Genomic DNA, 19,274 nt, shown 5'->3' with positions numbered 1-19,274 from the left:
TGGCTTATTCTGGATCCACATGAATACAAGGTGATTTCTTTGTCATGTATTTACATTCCCACAGGATGCCCAAAGGCATGATATCCCAGGCTGACTTATTTGGCTTAATTATTTTTGTGAGCTTGGCTAATAGATAAGGGACTTAGAGAAATAGGGAATCGACCCTTTTGGTAACAAAACCAGGTTAAGTATCAGTATGAAGAAGAGACTATGAGTGTGGCTAAACCACTAGACAAGGAATTTCTGGAACTGAGGAAGCCACAAGACACAGTGGGGGAAGCATTGGTTTGGAGTTAGCTTTCTGTTGGAATCCTGACTTCCCATTCCTATGTAGTTGAACAAATTGCTTAACCCCTCTGAGTCTTTGACTCTTCATCTTTAGAATTAGGATAATAGCATCTTACAGACTTGAGGTTTATATTAAACACTAGTTAATATATGTAAAATTTCTTAGCAGAGTACTTGGAATATAGCAGGGCAATATTAAATAAATATTTCCTCCTCCTCTCCTCTGACTCCCTCACCCTCACCTATCTGCTCTATTAATAAGTAAGCAGATTTTCCCTAATTCCGCTCCATCGATGACTTTCTCTTTCACCATCATTTGAACTAATGAAATGGCAAGATGACCATTCAGGCAATACTGACTGAATACCCCTTCTCTTGTGCCACAGACCACTTACTCTTATTTAATGCTTTTAAAAATTATAAATTTTAACATATACAGAGAAGTACATAGACTACAAATGCTTAGTATAATGGAATATGAGAAAGGACCCAGCACCGCAGACATCTTATGTGTGTCCTTTCTTAACCATGACTTCCTTGTTAAACTCTCATATTAATCCATCTTTATGTGGATTATTTTGGTTTTTCTACATATATGATATTTACAAATAGTAACATTTTGTTTCTTCCTTTTCAAAACTTACACTTTTATCTCTTTTTCTTGCCTTACTGAGTTGGCTAGCATCTCCAACGTAGTATTGAACACAAGTGTTTATAGTAGATATCTTCCTGGTGTCAAGGGAAATCTTCCAACTTTTCACCGTGATACAAAATGTTAGTTGTAGTAATTTAAGAATAAACTTTATAAGGTAGAGAAATTTTCCTTCTCTTGCTAGCTTTAAGATTTCCTTCATAAATTACTAAAGAGTTTCAAGTGCTTTTTCTGTATCGATTAAGATGATGATATTATTTTTCTCTGTGTCAATTGATAGATTATATTGATTTTTATACTGTATGTTTTTCCTCTATTCCTGTTATAAAAACAGCTTGTGATATATTATTACCATTCTGTACATTGCTACATCAGTTTATTTGTGTTTTTTTCAGGATTTTTGCATCTATGTTCATGAGTGAGTTTGATTTATAATTTTCTTTTGTTGTACTATCCCTGACAGTGTTATTATAAGGTTTTTGCCAGCTTTGTAAAATGAGTAGGGGAGGATATCCATTTTTTAACTTCTGGAAATAATTTTTAAGATTAGAATTATTTCTCTTTTTTTGAGTGTTTGAAATCCCTAGTAAATAAGATCATTTGGGTTTGGTATGTCCTATTCAGGAGGCTCTTTAATTATTGATTTAATTTAATTAAATGATTACACTATCCATGTTTCTATTTCTTCTTGAGTCACTATTGGTAAGATATACTTTTCTACTAATTTGGTCATTTTATTTTAAGATTTAGTGAAATAAAGTTGCTTATATCCTCCTACTATTTTTTACATTTCTGTAGGATCAGAGGGAAGTCTATTTCTTTATTCCTAATGATTTTTATTCCTGATACGGTATTATTCCTAATATGGTTATTTATGCTTCCATTTTTTGTGGTCTGCCTTTTATTTAAAAAAAAAAATTATCAAATTTTCAAAGTCTTTTCAAAGAACCAAAATTTTGTAGTATTTGCTCTTCCTTATTACATCTACATTTACTTTCTTTTTTGTCTTTAGATTTTATTTATTTATTTATTTGAGAGAGTGAGAAAGAGAGAAGGAGCCAGCAGAGGGGCAGAGAAGCAGGCTTCCCACTGAGCAAGGAGTCTGATGTGGGACTGGATCCCAGGACCCTGGGATCATGACCTGAGTCAAAGGCTGATGCTTAACCAACTGAGCCACCTAGGCACCCACACATCTATATTTTTTCTGTCAATAATTTACTATTATTTTTTTCCCTTTTACTTTATTTGGATTTATTCTGCTCATCTTTATCTAACAACTTGAGGTCTATGTTTAGCTAATTTATTTTTTGCTTTCTTTTAAAAAGTGTATTCATTTAAAGCTGTGAGCTTCTTTCTGAGTATTCTTTGCTTTAGTTACATTATAGAAATTTTGATATTCAGGGACGCCTGGGTGGCTCAGTTGGTTAAGCAGCTGCCTTCGGCTCAGGTCATGATCCCGGCGTCCTGGGATCGAGTCCCACATCGGGCTCCTTGCTCAGCAGGGAGCCTGCTTCTCCCTCTGCCTCTGCTGCCATTCCATCTGCCTGTGCTCGTTCTCTCCCTCTCTCTCTCTGACAAATAAATAAAATCTTTAAAAAAAAAAAGAAATTTTGATATTCAGTATTTTCATTACCATTCAGCTTGAAATATTTCTTAATTTCTATTGTGACTTTTCTCTCTGAATATTTGAGTATTTTCTCATTATTTTTCATAAATAATGTCTACCATAATTTCACTGTGTATGAGAATGTATTCTGATCTTTGTATAGAGGATGTACTTTGTACTTTGATCCTGTAAAAATTTGCTGAGACTTTTGTGGTCTAGCATACCATTAATAGTTTTAAGATATGCATACCTGTGACCTCTAAGAAGCTATAATATTATGGAAACTTAATATAGGCATATGAATAATTATAATAAGTAGTAGGAAATCCTAACTAATGCCCTAAAGGAAGCACAGATTAATTATAACCATGGGAATGCTAAGGGATCCATTTTGAGATGGACACATCTAACAAAGCTTCATGGAAGTACTACTGAAATCTAATTGTAATAAAAAAGAGAACTCTACCAAAAAAAAAAAAAAAGAGAGAGAGAGAAAGAGAGAGAATTCTAGGTGGAGGGTATTGTGGAGAAAAGCCACAGAGAATGAAAATAGCAGACCGTGTAGAGGAAATAGAGCCTAATTCTGTTTGGCTAGAGCATGGGATGAGTGAGCAAAAGGGAAAGCGGAAGGATTTTGGAAAAGTATTTTGGTCCTACTGGAGAAGCATGCATAGCAGGCCAAAGAGACGGTTCTGTTAGTAGGAGCCACTGAAGGTTGTAAGCAGGAAAGGAACGCTGGATTTTAGGTGATTAATCTGACAGTTGTGCATAAGATAGCTCAATAAATTTAGCCTAAAAGTCTCCTATACTTATATACCTCCTAATATAACAATATTTATGATGATATATTCTAGAGTAAGAGTGATTACCTGAGCTATAAAGAAGAGAGAAAGAGAATCCTTGTTCTTCATTGAGCATTTATTTTGTATCAAGCTCTGTGTGGTCAGTTCACTAATTGCAAATGCTTAACCAACTGAGCCACGTAGGCACCCACACATCTATATTTTTTTCTGTCAATAATTTACTCTTATTTTTTTTCCCCTTTACTTTATTTGGATTTATTTTGCTCATCTTTATCTAACAACTTGAGGTCTATGTTTAGCTAATTTATTTTTTGCTTTCTTTTAAAAAGTGTATTCATTTCTAATTTTTTTTCATATAAGCATAATAACCCTATGAAATATTGATGAAAAAGTTTTATTTATGTTCACCTTACTATATTTACTAGGGTTAAAGCAGACTAACAGGCCTTAGGATAGTTTTAAAAACAAGGGTTAAAATAAGAAGAACTAAATAACACTCAGTAGCAAAGTTTAATTTTAACTTAGATATTAAACAGTATTTCAGTTGAAATAGGGAGGCATTTAAATTTAGATAATGTTTCCTGAATCATTTGGGGGGTTAATGCATCTTATCATTGTGCACACACACTCACACAACACACATACACGTTTACTCACCTGAAGGCCCAGACTGGACCTGAGCCTTCAGGCTGATCTCCTTCTCTGACAGCTGTATATTATCAGGGTCTATGGGTTCCTTACTGTTTGGGTCAGAATGCTTCATGTTATTAGAATCAGACTGAGGAGCATCTGAAGGTTCTTTAGTGATCTCATCCTCTTGCACAGATGTTGACCAATTCTGATCCACAAATAAAATTCTGTCTTTAGTTTCAGTATCTAGCCAGTTTAAAGAGAATCTGTTAGATACAATGCTAGAAAAACTGACAGTCATAAAACATAAGAATTCCTTTGATTCCCTCCATGTAGTGTACCTGTTTGGTGTTCGGCCTCTTGCGCATTCATTTTCATGATGTATTGCTGCCTGATCTGTTTAGCAAATCTCGCAGGGTTGTCCCATGGTATATTGAACATCTCAGAAGCTGTCCCATACATCATCTCAGAAGGCATTAGCTTTCCTTCTTCATTAACCTCAGAGAGTTTCAGGCTCTCAAAAGTAAACACTTTGAAGGCTCGTTCTACTTCAGTCCAGCTCAAGGCTTCTGTAAGAAAGCAGGAACTATGCTGCTAGGAATGCTCTTATTACCACATGGTACAGGGCTGACAGAGGGGCCCTCAGGGGGTCTGTCCACTGCAATCACAAGGGAGTCATGTCATGCTGGGTGTTGACCTGACTTTAAACATAGGCTCTGCAATTTTGCAACAAATATGGATAGTACCTAATAATAAGAAAGCTGCACAATCAATCAAGATATAATCTATCAAGAAAATGCTCACAAATTGCTTCACAGCTTAATCAATATTAGGTGTGTTAATATTAATTCACATGGACTCTTCAGGGTACCATATTTGTTGAATATGTTTAAAACTGATCATTTCTGGGGCGCCTGGGTGGCTCGGTGGGTTAAAGCCTCTGCCTTCAGCTCAGGTCATGATCTCAGGGTCCTGGGATCGAGCCCCACATCGGGCTCTCTGCTCAGCAGGGAGCCTGCTTCCTCCTCTCTCTCTGCCTCTCTGCCTACTTGTGATCTCTGTCTGTAAGATAAATAAATAAAATTAAAAAAACTGATCATTTCTAAGCAAAAGCACCTTTACTGCTGTTTAATTTGAAGTAAAAAAATAAATTACTTGTGTCTGATATGCACTGTTATATTCAGTAGGTTCTATTGTTCCTTAGGGTTCAGAAAAGGCCTCTTTTCTCCCACTTGAACTGGTGTAGTACTTTCCATAATTGCTCTTCAAAGGTTATCAGCTTTCAACTGGTCCTATTCATTTGTGCATTTATTCTCTTACAGCATTTTTTGTCCTTTCACCCATACTCCCCCCCGCCCCGGCTTGCTCACTTGTTTTTGTTTTCTATATATCAGGCTTTGTCATAGGTCTCTGAAATTCAAAGAAAGGATTTGCTCCTTGTGTTTTAGAAGTTCAAGGTAGAGGGGTGGGAGGTAGGTATTAAAAATAATCACAGGATTCCATGAGGAAAAGTAAAATGATTGTGGCAGATCAATGATTCTGGGGTAACGTCCACTTTTTCTCCAATAGAAATGAGGGCATAGGGAGGGTTCTTTTGAGGAAAAAATACATGAGGAAATACAGAAGGGAGATAGGGAAAAGGTAAAGGTTACAGAATTAAGAATTAAGAGTTAAGGAAAGTTTGCTCAGTCATTCATTTTGCAAACATCTTTTGAGCACGTATTAATTGTTAAGGATTATAGTAAAAGCTGGGACCACAGCAGTGGAGTTAGCAGTGAACCCTGGATCTTCTAGAGTATCCATTCTGGTGGCTGGAAAGAGGGAAAACAGATAAGTGTATGCCATATCAGAGATGATAAGAAGGATAAAGCCAGATGAAGGGGTAAAAAGTGGTAGTGGTTAGGGAGGGGCTTCTTTTTTATATAAGGTAGTCAGAGAAAAAACCCTCTGAACAATTAAGCAAAAATGTGAAGGAAGTTGGAGGGCAAGTCCTGTGAATATCTGGAAGAAAAGGGATGGAGGTAGGTGAAATAGCAAGTGCAAAGGTCCTGAGGCAAGGGACTGACCAACAGGTTCAAGGAATCACAGCACGGCCAATGTAGATCCAGTGGAGTGGAATGATGAGTGCTTGACAGGCGATGAGCTCAAAAAGTGGGTGGTAGAACAGTTTAGATTATTCTTTGAGTGACATGGGTGTCCATTAGAGAATTCTATATTAAGAGGGTATATTGTATACTAACATTTTGAAAGGATGATTCCAGTAATTGCATGAAGAAAAGACTGGGTGAAAAGGTGAAAGCCTGTTAACCAACTGGAAAGCTACTGAAATGGTCCAAGTGAGAGGTGATGGTGGCCTGGGATGCCATGGCAGTGAGGGATGTGGGGGGACTGGTTATGGAGCAAAAGAAACAAAAATGAATCAGGGATGACTCCAAGGTTTGGGAAGAGAATGGCTGCCATTTACTGAAATAAGAAGGACTGACTGTGAAGGGACAAATTTTGGGAAGTCAAGAGCTTGGTTTTGGATCTGTTAGGTTTGAAGTGTTGATAGGTGAGAAGAGGAGAGAAGAGGAGGAGCAAGGGTTTTGGAGGGAACACATAAGCAGGATATGTGTGATGTGGCAGCAGTAGCAACAGAGACAAGAATCCTGTTGCTGTGTTTAGGACAAGTTGGAGAGAGCGTGGAGTCATACCACAGACAGAAGGAGAGGCGGAGTGCGGCAGGATATAGGCAAGGAACAGACATTCTCAGGAACACCAGAACCGGGTGGTTATGTAAACAAAGTTCTCCACACACCCAGGTAGGTAGGCTCCACCCTGCTTTTCCATGAGGTAATGGTATGTATTCAAAAGATTTTGTTGTTTCTTTACCATTTTGCCTACTTAAATATCAAAGAGGAAATCATGAATAAAGTATTTCATGATTTGCTTAAAGTGAGAAATGAAACGAGGTGCTTTTCTCTTTCTTAGGGCAAATGCTTTCTTGTCAAATAAAGATATCTATAATTTCATATTCCCTCTTAAAAGTAGGAATGTATCTGCTGATTGCCTCAAGTGGAAATAAAGTTGTTTTTTTTTTTTTTAAGATTTTATATATTTGAGAGAGAAGGAGAAAGAGAGAGCATAAGCAGGGGGAGGGGCAGACTCCCCACTGAGCAGAGAGACCTATGCAGGGTTCAATCCCAGGACCCCCAGATCATGATCTCAGCCTAAGTCAGACACTTACCTGACTAAGCCACCCAGGTACCTCTGAAAATACAGTTTTTGAAGGAAATGACTGTTTCTAAAATCCCAGTGAACTCTGCAATGAGAAGCTGATTTTAGATTCTCAAAATTACCTCTCTTTCCTCAGTCCTCCAGGATTAAACTGGGTTTTAGAGGGGAGGAGGTCGGGGGTGTGTGTGAGCCAGGTGATGGGTATCAAGGAGGGCATGTATTACATGGAGCATTGGGTGTTATATGGAAACAATGGCCCATGGAACGCTACGTCAAAAGCTAATGACGACGGTAGGAGCAAGATGGTGGAGGAGTAGGAGACCTGAATTTCATCTGGTCCCAGGAATTCAGTTAGATAGTAATCAAACCATTCTGAACACCTATAAACTCAACTGGAGATTGAAGAGAAAAAGAACACCAATTCTAGGAACAGACAAGCGACCACTTTCTGGAAGGTAGGACATGCAGAAAAGTGAATCCGAGGCTATATATGGAAAGAGAGGCCGTGGGGGAGGGACTGGCTTCTGGCAAGCGGTAGAGCAGCAGAGCACAAAATCGAAACTTTTAGAAGTCTGCCCCACTGAGGGACATTGTTCCAGAGGCAAAGTGGCAGATGGAGCCCTCGCAGGGACAGTGTGGTCTCAGGACCTGCAGAAACACTGGGGGTGCCTAAGTGTGTCAGAGCTCCCAGGTATCTGAGCAGGGAAGCCAGCTACAGAGACAGAGCTGAGGAGGGGGCTCTCAGCTCACGGTTACCTTAAACCGTGATCCAAGGCACAGCTGGGCTACTGCTCTTTCAGTAGGGACCCCACAAGCGGCAGATTCAGGAAGACTCACTTTCCTCCGTGGGGAGGAGTAGCATGGGAGCATGCTGAAGGAATCAGCTGAGTTTGGAGACTCCAAACCGGCCCATGCGCCAGAGATAGAAATGCTCTGTCACAAGCTGGGTGAGCTCAGAGCGCAGCCAGAGACCAGGGAGCCAGGAGGGATTGAATGCTTTTCTCTGAGGGTGCACTGAGGATTGGAGCCCCGAGCTCTCGGCTCCTCTGGGTTGGAGATTGGGAGGCCGCCATCTTCATTCCCATTCTCCAAAGCTCTACGGAAATCGTTCAGGGAACAACAGCCCCGAGAGTGAACCCAAGCAGATTACTTAGCCTGGCCCCTGGCAAGAGTGGTGCAATTCTGCCTCAGGCAAAGACATTTGAGAATCACTGCAACAGGTCCCTTCCCCAGAAGATCAGCAAGAACCACCAGCCAAGACCAAGTTCACCGATTAATGAGAACAGTGGAATTCCAGAGCTACAGGAACACAGCATATAGAATTCGTGGCTTTCCCCCCATGATTCTTTAGTTTTTCAAAGTTAATTTTTTTTTAATTTCATTTTTTTCTTACTCTATTCTTTTTAAATTTTTCCCCTTTCCTATTTTAATGTCATTTAACTATTTTATCTTATCAATACCTTTAAAAAAATCTTTTAAAATATTCATTGTTATAGTGATAGTCTATCCCTTCATTGTATTTAAACTAATTTTCTGTATACATGTAAGTTTTCCTTTCTTTAAAATTTTGGGATATAGTTTCTACTAACAGACCAAAATATACCCTAAATCTAGCATATGGCTTTGTTCTAGTCTCCAGCCTGATCACATTGTCTCTTTTTTCTTTTTTCAACCAACTGCTTATCTTATCAATTCCTTTTTAAGAATCTTCTTAAGTTTTCATCTTTACAGTCATGTTCCATCCCTTGATCATGTTTACCCTTATTTTTATATATGTGTGTACATGTGTGTGTATATATATATATCCCCCCCCTTTCTTCTCTCCCCCATTTCGGGTCTCTTCTGATTTGGTGAGTGTATATTTTCCCAGGGTTGTTGTTAACCCTTTTAGCATTTTGTTCTCTCATTCATCTATTCTTCTCTGGACAAACTACAAGGCAGAAAAACTCACCTTAAAAAAAAAAAAAAAAAAAAGAACAAGAGGCAATACCAATGGCTAGGGACCTAATCAATATGGACATTAGTAAGATGTCAGAACTAGAGCTCAGAAGGATGATTATCAAGATCCTAGCTTGATAAAAGCATAGAAGATACTAGAGAATCCCTTTCTGGAGAACTAAAAGAATTAAAATCTAACCAAGTTGAAATTTAAAAAGCTATTAATGAGGTGCAATAAAAAATGGAGGTTGTTCCTGCTAGAATAAATGAGGCAGAGGAGAGAATCAGTGATACAGAAGACCAAGTGATGAAGAATAAAGAAGTTGAGAAAAAGAGAGACAGACAGTTACTGGACCATGAGGGGAGAATCTGAGAGATAAGTGATACCATAAGATGAAACAATATTAGAATCATTGGGATCTCAGAAGAAGAAGAAAGGGAAGGGAAGAAGGTATATTGGACCAAATTACAGCAGAGGATTTCCCTAATTTGGTGAAGGGAACAAGCATCAAAATCCAGGAGGCACAGAGAACCCCCCTTCAAAATCAATAAAATAGGTCCATACCCCATCATCTAATAGTAAAACTTACAAGTATCAGAGACAAAGAGAAAATCCTGAAAGCAGCTTGGGATAAGAGGTCTGGAGCCTACAGTGGTAGAAATATTAGATTGGCAGCAGACCTATCCACAGAGACCTGGCAGGATAGAAAGGACTGGCATGATATATTCAGAGCACTAAACAAGAAAAGTATACAGCCAAGAATACTACATCCAGCTAGGCTGTCATTGAAAATAGGAGAAATTAAAAGCTTCCAGGACAAACAAAAACTAATGACATACTATTTGGTGACTAACATAACATAATTAAAAAAAAATTGCTTAAAAAAAAAAGAAACAGCAGAAAATGACCCCTTCTGTGAGAAGAGGTGAACTTGAATCAACACACCCTTGGCACCACATGGCCAGGGGCTCTTTACTCTGTGCTCTTACCTGGGATAGGGATCACCATGGTTTCTGCAATGATGTCAAGGAAGGGATGTGGGGGTGGGGAGCAGGGAGAAGAAAGGAAGAAGCAGATTATGCTCATCATGGAAACACAGTGGAAAAGAAAACTCAGTGCATTAAATTGAAGGCTGTTATGCATAATAGTTGTCATAATATTGCTAATGATGTTACTCAAGATGAGAGAATCAAAATACCCACCTCAGCTTCTGAAAGCTCTTTCAATAATCAAAATACTTTTTACAAATAGGGGTGTCATCTTAAGAAGCACATGTGACCATAAATGAATGAGTTTAAGCCAAGGCAAAAAATGTACTCACCATTTGTACAGAAGTGCATGAGCTCATGAATTGTAGCTAGACGTTTAGTGCTGTTCCATGGTGGGGGCAGAGGGAATTTAAGGAATTCCCACAGTGGCAACTTGGACTGCATCTCCTGCTCAATTTGAACTGGGTCAAAATTCTTTTGGCCCTGATGAAAAAGAGCAACATGACAGAAGACATTAGAGTAAGCTGTCAAGTGCCTAATGCATATGGAGAAGGCAAAACCTGATACCTTCACTCTCATTATTTGGAAACAGGGGAAATCAATGGTAATTGGGGAAGACAAACTGTTGGTATTTTGCTGAAGGTCAAAAAAGCTCGTTCTCACTTTGCCAGGGGTGTCCCCTGTGCACAGAAATGATAGATTCTTCATTAGCTATGACAAACTGCCAAAGTTTCATATATATTCATCTCTCCCTTCTGAGATTCCTCTTTGGCCTCCACTAGTTTTTCACATTGGTGGATATAGAAAGCAAATAACTATAAGATGTTAATGCAAATTTGGTGCACTGACAATCAAACAGTTAACTGGACCTCTATAATTAGACAAGTTTTCTTTGCTCCCGCATACACCTCTATTTCCTGAGGTCTCACTTTGAAAGCAGGGATCCATTTTGAATATTATTTTTAATGCCAAAGGTAAAACTATCTAACCATAATTTCTTCAATGGATAATTACAAATGGGCTTTCTTGGATCACTTCTCCTTGGGGTGGCCCAATTATTATTACCTTTAGAGCATACTTCTTGTGGGCATGTGCATCATGATAGTCCAATAGGAGAGGACCTTTGGGCACTGCTTTGCTTTCATTTTCTTCTTCAGATAAGAATATTTCATGGAGATTCTATTCAAATTGAAATATAGTGACTTAAAAAGAGAATCCATACTTTTTCAAAGCATGCAAGCTCTTTGGATATCTCATGCCATCTGACCTTTTTCTCCCTCTCTGTGAGACAGAGAGAGGGCAGGATGGACACAATGTGAGCTGCAATTCTGTGGTCCAGCCCATCTGCTCTTGGAGGAGGCTGCGCCAGACTGGGCGGGACAAGGTCTTCTTCAGTTGCCACAACCTGTTCAAATAAGCAGGTGAGAGAGTCAGTTTAGTGGTCAGCTAAATACTAAATAAATACTTACTGATACTCATGGATTTCCATTGCTCTTACTAAAAACAAGGCGGTTTCTACCAATAACATCCAATGATTACATAAAGTGGCAGTGATTATCAAAATAAAAAAGGATATGTTTACAATGCATCCATTAAAGTAGATATAATTTTAATGTGTACATTAGAATAGATAACACAAAACACAAATGGTCAACAGGAAAATTCATTATAACAGAAATCAAAATACCAATATGATAATTTTTTTTTTCTTACTGATTTGCTCTTTCTCTTAAAGCACTGGAAACCACTTATACCTTTGGATTCAGTAAGTATTTATTAAGTGCCTATCATATGCCAAGCACTGTATGAGGCATCTTTTAATACATTACCTCATTTAAGCAGTAGAGCAACATTATGGTGTAGATATTATCTTAATTTTACAGGGGAAGAGTTAGGGTGACTGAAGTTAGTGACTGGTGCAAGTCCAAGGCTACTGAGTGGGGTTCAGGTCAAGTCCTCATTCTTTCTTCAAGGGAGTGATAGATGGTGAGATCAGTAAGGGGCAATAAGTCTCCTTTATATGGGGAAACAGAGGTCTAGAAAGATTACATGGCTTGTTCAATTTTACCTGGCAAACAAAAGAAGTTGAAATGTAATCAAGGTAGACACCTAATTTATAGCTTTTCCCTTCACTTCAAGTCCTGCAATCATTCTCTGTGATTTCATATCCTTTTACAGGGTTTCTCAACCTTAGAACTTAAGACATTTTGAATTAGACAGTTATATGTTGTGGGTTCTTTTCTGTGCAATGGAGAATCTTTAGCAGTATCCCTGACCTCAAACCATTTCATACCAGCATCTCCCCTCCAATTGTGTCAAGCTAAAATATACCCAGACATTGCCAGATGTTTCCTGGGAGGAAAAATCAGCTGCTATTGAAAACTACTTCTATAGATGGCTAACAAAAGAGTCTCCCATACTTTACCCTTTGTCAACTCCTTACTTTCAAAAGAGCCACTCATATCTCCACTATCTCCGATCATCTCTTGGACCCACTCCAATCACAAAAGACCGCTCAAAACTGTTCTACCTCTGAAATGTCAAAATCTAATAGCCTGTCTTGAAAAAAAACCTATCTCATTCCCCTTATATTTTAATTTTTTTCCTTCCCATTATTAAGCATTTTTTCAATCAACATGATCTACTATAGATTTGCCTTCTATGGGTCAGGCAATAAGGTTACCAGCTGATGGTTGTAATACAGCAGGTGATTAATAAGCATTTGTTGCTTTGAATTGAGTTGAATAAAATAGTAAAGACCAAGATAAAATGATACCGCAAGCTCTACAGGACTTTTCAGCTTTTATGAATTTATTGATATAATAAAACTACTGGCCTCCTCAAAACCTTATGTGATAATGAAAGGTAACTGTGAGTGTGCTTATCTAATCAGTTAGAAAACTAAAGCAGACATAAAAATGTATAGTGAAGGTAAAAGTGATGATAGAGTCTGAACAGGACTTTAAAACAAACATTTGAAAATTCAGAGACATAAGGAATATGTTATATTCATGCAATGAGGACAATGACAGGCAGTTGTAAAAAGAAATTGGAGAATTCATAAAATAAATACAATCTATTTTTGAGAAAAAACTTCACTAGCAGACTGGACTCCAGAGAAGAATGGATTAATTGGGAGTTAAGCTGGAATTCCCCCAAAGATAAAATTGATAGAAAATGTAAAAGACAAGGAGGAAAAACCAGAAGTTCCACCATCCATCTAATAAAAGGATAAATCAACAGAAAAAAAATAATGTTTGAGGCTATGTTTAATTCAGCAAATACAGCTTCAGTGTCCGCGGTGGGTTACATGTGGTTATGGTGTGCTGGGCATACTGCAGTGAAAAGTTTAGGATTAAGTCCCTACTTGCATGGAGCTTCTGTTCTAATGAGAAGGGGAAGGTAAGACACAAAGCAAATAAATTATTTTAAGAGGAGTGGTTGTTGGGCGCCTGGGTGGCTCAGTGGGTTAAGCCGCTGCCTTCGGCTCAGGTCATGATCTCAGGGTCCTGGGATCGAGTCCCGCATCGGGCTCTCTGCTCAGCAGGGAGCCTGCTTCCCTCTCTCTCTCTGCCTGCCTCTCTGACTACTTGTGATTTCTCTCTGTCAAATAAATAAATAAAATCTTAAAAAAAAAAAAGAGGAGTGGTTGTTGATAAGAAAATAAAACCAAGTGATATGGTAAAGAAAACTCTGGGTTGTCAAGGGTTTCCTTTGGATCAGGTGGGAGAAAGGCTAAGGAATACCATTTCCATTGGGCACTGAATGAAAAGGAGTATCCTCCAGGCAGACATGGGGGTGAAAATTTTTCTAGGAAAAGAAGTTGGAGTAAAAAGCTACAGTGGAATTAAGTAGTGTAGTTGAGGAAAACCCAGAAAGCCTGTGTAGATTAAGAGTAGTAAGTGTGTATTTTGTGTGTGTGTGTGTGTATTGAGGGGGGCAGGAGATGAGATGATAGATTGACAGATCAGCCCAGACCCATATTTTTAGGGTCCTCCAATGTAAGGAATTTTGATTTTATTCAGAATGTAATTGGAAACCAGATTATAATCCTTTAGATTGCTAGTGACAATGATAAAACAAAGCCCTACCTGGACATAGCCTTGTGTTATGAATTATAAAGAGAAAATTCTAATAGCTTCCAGAAAGAAAAAAACAGATTATCTGCAAAGATAAAAGTGTCAGATTGACATGAGATTTCTCAGCAACATTAGAAGAAAGAAGACAAAAAAGCAATGCCTTCGAAATACTTTTTCACTTAAGACTGACTAGGTTCTAAGGCAGTTTCTGACACTCACTACTCAGACAAGTTACTTAATCTTTTTATGCCTCATTTTCCTTATTTGTAAAAGAGGGGACAAAAATAGTTTCTGCATCATAGTGTTGTCCTAAGGATTAAATGAATTAGTTTATAACAACTCTTCTCAAACACATCCAGAAAACTCATGAGAATTGACCACATACCTCAGGTCCCATGGAAAGTTCAATAAATTTATGAAGACCATGTTTACTGACCATAATACAATAAAACTAGGAACTGACAATAAACAATAGAAATAAAAATAAAAGATTTAGAACTGAAAGCATCAGGATGCAGCCAAAGAAATACTCAAAAGGAAATGTATAGCCTTAAGCAAAAAGCCTGAAAGTAAATGAGGTAAGCTTCTGAATTCAAATAAAATGCAAAATGAACTCAGAGAAATCAGAAAGAAGGAAATAATAAAGATAAATGAGAAAATTAGTTAAGCATAAAGTAGAAAGTGTTGATCAATGAAGCATAATGCTAGTTCTTTGAAAAGACTGATACGGTAGATGTACCATTGACAGCCATGATCAAGGAGAGAGAGGGAACAAATAAGTAACATCAGTCATAGAGAAGGAGCGTAATTAGATGCCAAACAAATTTAAAAAGGCAAGTAAGTGAATAAAGAACTTTATATGATATTGAAAACACAAATAAAATGGCCATATTTATTAAAAAATACTAATGACTAAAATTGACCTCAGAAAGAGAAAAATCTGATTAAACCTACAACCATAAAGGAAATTTTATCAGATGAGATCGGGCACGTTCAGAGTGGTATGGCCATAGACAAGGAAATTTTAAAGAAAAAGACTATTAACCACCCATCCGCTTGTCTACCTCCTCTTTCTTGTCCATTAAAATGACACTAGACAAACTATGGAAAGAACCTAGATGTCCATCAACAGATGAATGGATAAGGAAGATGTGGTATATATACACAATGGAATACTATGCAGCCATCAAAAGAAATGAAATCTTGCCATTTGCGACAACATGGATGGAACTAGAGCGTATCATGCTTAGCGAAATAAGTCAAGCAGAGAAAGACAACTATCATATGATCTCCCTGATATGAGGAAGTGGTGATGCAACATGGGGGCTTAAGTGGGTAGGAGAAGAATAAATGAAACAAGATGGGATTGGGAGGGAGACAAACCATAAGTGACTCTTAATCTCACAAAACAAACTGAGGGTTGCTGGGGGGAGAGGGGTTGGGAGAAGGGGGTGGGATTATGGACATTGGGGAGGGTATGTGCTTTGATGAGTGCTGTGAAATGTGTAAACCTGATGATTCACAGACCTGTACCCCTGGGGATCAAAATATATGTTTATAAAAAATAAAAAAATTAAAAGTAAAAAAAAAAATGACACTAGACACGGATAGTTTAAAGGATACATCTCCCGAAACTTCAGGGAATATGAGAGCAGTAGCAAAAGAAAGAGCATAGCAAAAGAAAGACAATTAAAGTAAATGATCAAAGTAAACTTTGGTTTTACTTGAAGTATTCTATAATCTTTGTAAAGGAAAATACACTCAGGGATTTTGTGTGTAGTTTAAAATAGGTAACACCAAAAGCAAAGAGAGATGAAATGACGAATTCAAGGTTACCCAGCTGGGAAAGGCACCACGGCATGTACCCACCTACCTGTTCCAGCATACAATGCAGTATCAGGGGCACAGAGATGAATTCTTCTGGAATCTGATTCAGCAAGTCATTGTAATATCTCATGTCTACTTCAGTTGTTAAGACAAAAGTCACTGTAAAATATACAATATATCACTGCTCAGTTAAGATGTGTTCTCCATTTCTTCCACCAAAACTTTATCCACAAATTCAAAATGTCACTGTGCACTAAAAAGTGGGATGTGTAGGTAGAGGCATGTCTGAAGGCAAGTTGGAAGACAGTCAGTAGTCCTTGACGCACCAGCTCTCGGTGTTGGTTTTCGGGTTTCATACTTGCCTGATGGGGGCGCTTGTGGTTCCTCATTCTGTGCTTTCTTCTTGCCTGGGGTTGGAGCAACAGGTTGTGGTGCCTAAAAGTAGAAGAATTCAAAAGAGACGACTGAGATATTCAGCTGAGAGATGCTTTCGTCAGATGCTGGTATGACGGGGTCTGACAGGATTCTGAGATTGTATGATGTTCACACCACAAAATCATTGGCTAATATTAGGAACAAACAAAAGGGTTTTGTCTGACAAAGGGAAGAAATTAATGGGTATAGACAGTTTTTAGTTTTCCCTAACAGAGTCCATTGAGCAATTGCCAGGAAAGGGATGGGGAAATGGAGCACTGGTCCCTGGGTGACTCAGAATCCCACCATTCCCCCTCTTCGAGTCCTTCAGTGGTTCCCCATCACTTTCCAGGTACCACCCAAACTCTTTAACGCAGCACCAAAGCACATCTGCTTCCGTTCTCCAGTGTTGTTTTTCTTCATTTTGTACTACCGCCTGGAGCACAGACTTATCCTGTAGTCCTGGCTTGTGCCCTAACACTTCTCTCCTTTGACCCCATGTCTGTGTATGTCATCTTTGCCCGTTTCTTGAGGATGTCCTTCTGACCCTTTGTCCACTAGGCATTCCGGTAGGCAGTTCACACCCAGCCTTCACCACATCATTTACCCTGCTGGGTGAGGCTCTCCTGACTCCTCCCTCTCTCCCGCTGCTCCTCTCCAGGCCAGGTTAGATGCCATGTTTTAGTGTTTCTACTGCAGCCTGAGCTGACTCTTCTCACCATGCTATGCTGAAACCACTGTTGACCTGACTGCCATCCTCTTTAAAAGTTAACCTCAATGAAGGGCACGGGGAGGGGGAGACTTGTTCATCATTGGCAGCACCTTGTGCAAGGCTAGCACATGGTAGGTGCTAAATAAACACCATGGTTAATTTATCAATAGCCCGCCCCTTGTTCCAGGTGTTATTTATTGTGTCATGGGCTGAAAGTGGCTTCCAGCATCAGCTCTCCATATGGCAAATAGTTAGGGGGCTTCATAAAGCCCCCTAAAGGACCACTTGGGTGTCTTTTAATGCTGTGACTGGTGGCCTCTCCCTGTTCCCACCCTCACCACTTAAATTCCAGCAGGAAGTATTTCCTTTCTACAAGTATTTATGTAGTTTTTTCCTTCGTGTGTTTTACAAATGTGAAAATCACTTTGTTCAGTTGGTCATGCAGCCCACTGGAGACATTGCAGAGTGTGCCTACCTCAGTAATTGATGTGGCCTCCAAGATAGGTTTCTCATTAACCACTTGTGGGATATTGATAAGCTGCATGCTTTCCAAATAGTGTTGGTGCTGCCTTTTCCAGTCCAGGGTGTCATACATCAAACAGGCAATATTTTCAAAAATATCAGTACCCAATTCCAGCTATAGGGGAGAGAATTAATAACAGTTAGTTATTAGTGTTTTGTTGCTGGAATCAGATGTATGGTTCATTTCTCTCTTAACAGATGAACCAACCAAGCGCTTCACCAAATCACGGAATCCCAGCCATGGGGAGTGAATCTTCATTTATCGAACCCTTCTTGACCATCTTGTTCACCACAATGCAGACTGCTCCCTTTGGAGGGTCCTAGGGCTGCATTATACTCTTAGAGTCTAATGAATGCTTCAACTAAGTGAAGAACACCCTGTCCACAAATTTCAGCAACATGGCCTATATTCTGATGTCTGTTTCTTTTTTTTTTTTTTTTAAGATTTTATTTATTTATTTGACAGACAGAGATCACAAGTAGGCAGAGAGGCAGGCAGAGAGAGAGAGAGAGGGAAGCAGGCTTCCTGCGGAGCAGGGAGCCCGATGCGGGGCTCGATCCCAGGACCCTGAGATCATGACCCGAGCCGAAGGCAGCGGCTTAACCCACTGAGCCACCCAGGTGCCCCTGATGTCTCAGTTTCTAAAACAACATATTAGGTAACTTCAATACCTCTTCTGTGCCATCAGAGGAAAAAAAAACTAAGAAATAAGTCTACTGCTTTTGTATCTAATATCCACAAGTTTTACTGTCTAGCAAGCAAGTTGTAGATCAGATATCCTTATTACCTGGGCTTTCATTTCCAGAACTGGAAAAGTACTGCTATCACTAGGTTTCTCTGCCTGAAAGCAAGGAAGGGTTAAGTAGGCTTATCTTAGATCTGTGCTACCGAGGTAAGGTAGGATTAGATAGCTTCTTGGGGGGCCAGTGAATCACAGTCTGGCAGGAGTCCAGGGAGGTGCTGAGCTCTGCCCACCTTCAAGGCACAGCTGCCAGTCTGGGCTTCACGTGCCTACCCTAGGACTGAGTATTCTTCAGTTAATCTTCAACCTGCTAGTCGTCTGCCTAATTTCCGGCACAGAAACAAGTTTTTGTTTGTATTTATAAGAAATATGGTAGGACTTCTGCTCCTTTTGATCCCTTAGCTTAACTAGTTTATTCATTTTTAAATCAAAGAGCAAATCACATGCTAAAAGCCAGAAAATTATTTCAGCAACCAAGATCTTAACTTGAGATGTTGCAGATGTCTTACATGAGCAGTTAGCACTTCTTGATGGGCATTTATTTGATGTAAAGCTTTCGTTACCTTGGTTCAGCAGAAATATAGCCTGCTTGTCTGCAGACAAAGGTACTAATGCTTTCCTTCTTCCAGAGAGTAAGAGGACTCCTTGGCTGGCTTCTGCTTTGGATATGAGGCCATTACCAACTTCGAAGTACAGCTGAGTGTGTGACATCATGTATCCACACCACATATTTAGTCTATTTCTATGAAAAGTAGATTTATTACTTTTATGTTTCTCAGGTGATCTAAACTTCAAGGTGAACTTTGTTCCTCAATATGAAATCCAATGGCCTTTCTTTGCAAACCCAACTCCAT

The 19,274-nt window shown here is 39.0% G+C and overlaps 1 protein-coding gene across 4 annotated transcripts in view; it reads right to left on the bottom strand.

Moving 5' to 3' along the window:
* The window catches only part of SPAG17 (sperm associated antigen 17), a 222,864-nt gene that overhangs the window by 114,453 nt on the left and 89,137 nt on the right, over nt 1-19,274 (bottom strand). For all 4 annotated transcript variants that reach the window (XR_006607260.1, XM_045081852.1, XM_045081851.1 and 1 more), the window contains exons 8-15: nt 17,631-17,792; nt 16,392-16,464; nt 16,076-16,188; nt 11,391-11,528; nt 11,189-11,302; nt 10,456-10,606; nt 4,321-4,548; nt 4,007-4,225 (exon numbers count right to left, since the gene is read on the bottom strand). Coding sequence is in view for 3 of the 4 variants with exons in the window: in XM_045081852.1 (XP_044937787.1) it covers nt 4,007-4,225; nt 4,321-4,548; nt 10,456-10,606; nt 11,189-11,302; nt 11,391-11,528; nt 16,076-16,188; nt 16,392-16,464; nt 17,631-17,792 (1,198 nt within the window). In the remaining variant the exon portion in view is untranslated. The remainder of the gene's footprint in view (nt 1-4,006; nt 4,226-4,320; nt 4,549-10,455; nt 10,607-11,188; nt 11,303-11,390; nt 11,529-16,075; nt 16,189-16,391; nt 16,465-17,630; nt 17,793-19,274) is intronic.

Source organism: Mustela putorius, unplaced genomic scaffold (assembly GCF_011764305.1).
Source record: "Mustela putorius furo isolate JIRA1106 unplaced genomic scaffold, ASM1176430v1.1 tig00000585_pilon_pilon_pilon, whole genome shotgun sequence".
Taxonomy (NCBI): Eukaryota; Metazoa; Chordata; class Mammalia; order Carnivora; family Mustelidae; genus Mustela; species Mustela putorius.
Note: the sequence above shows the minus strand (reverse complement) of the source record. Positions and strands in the feature narration are given on the sequence as shown.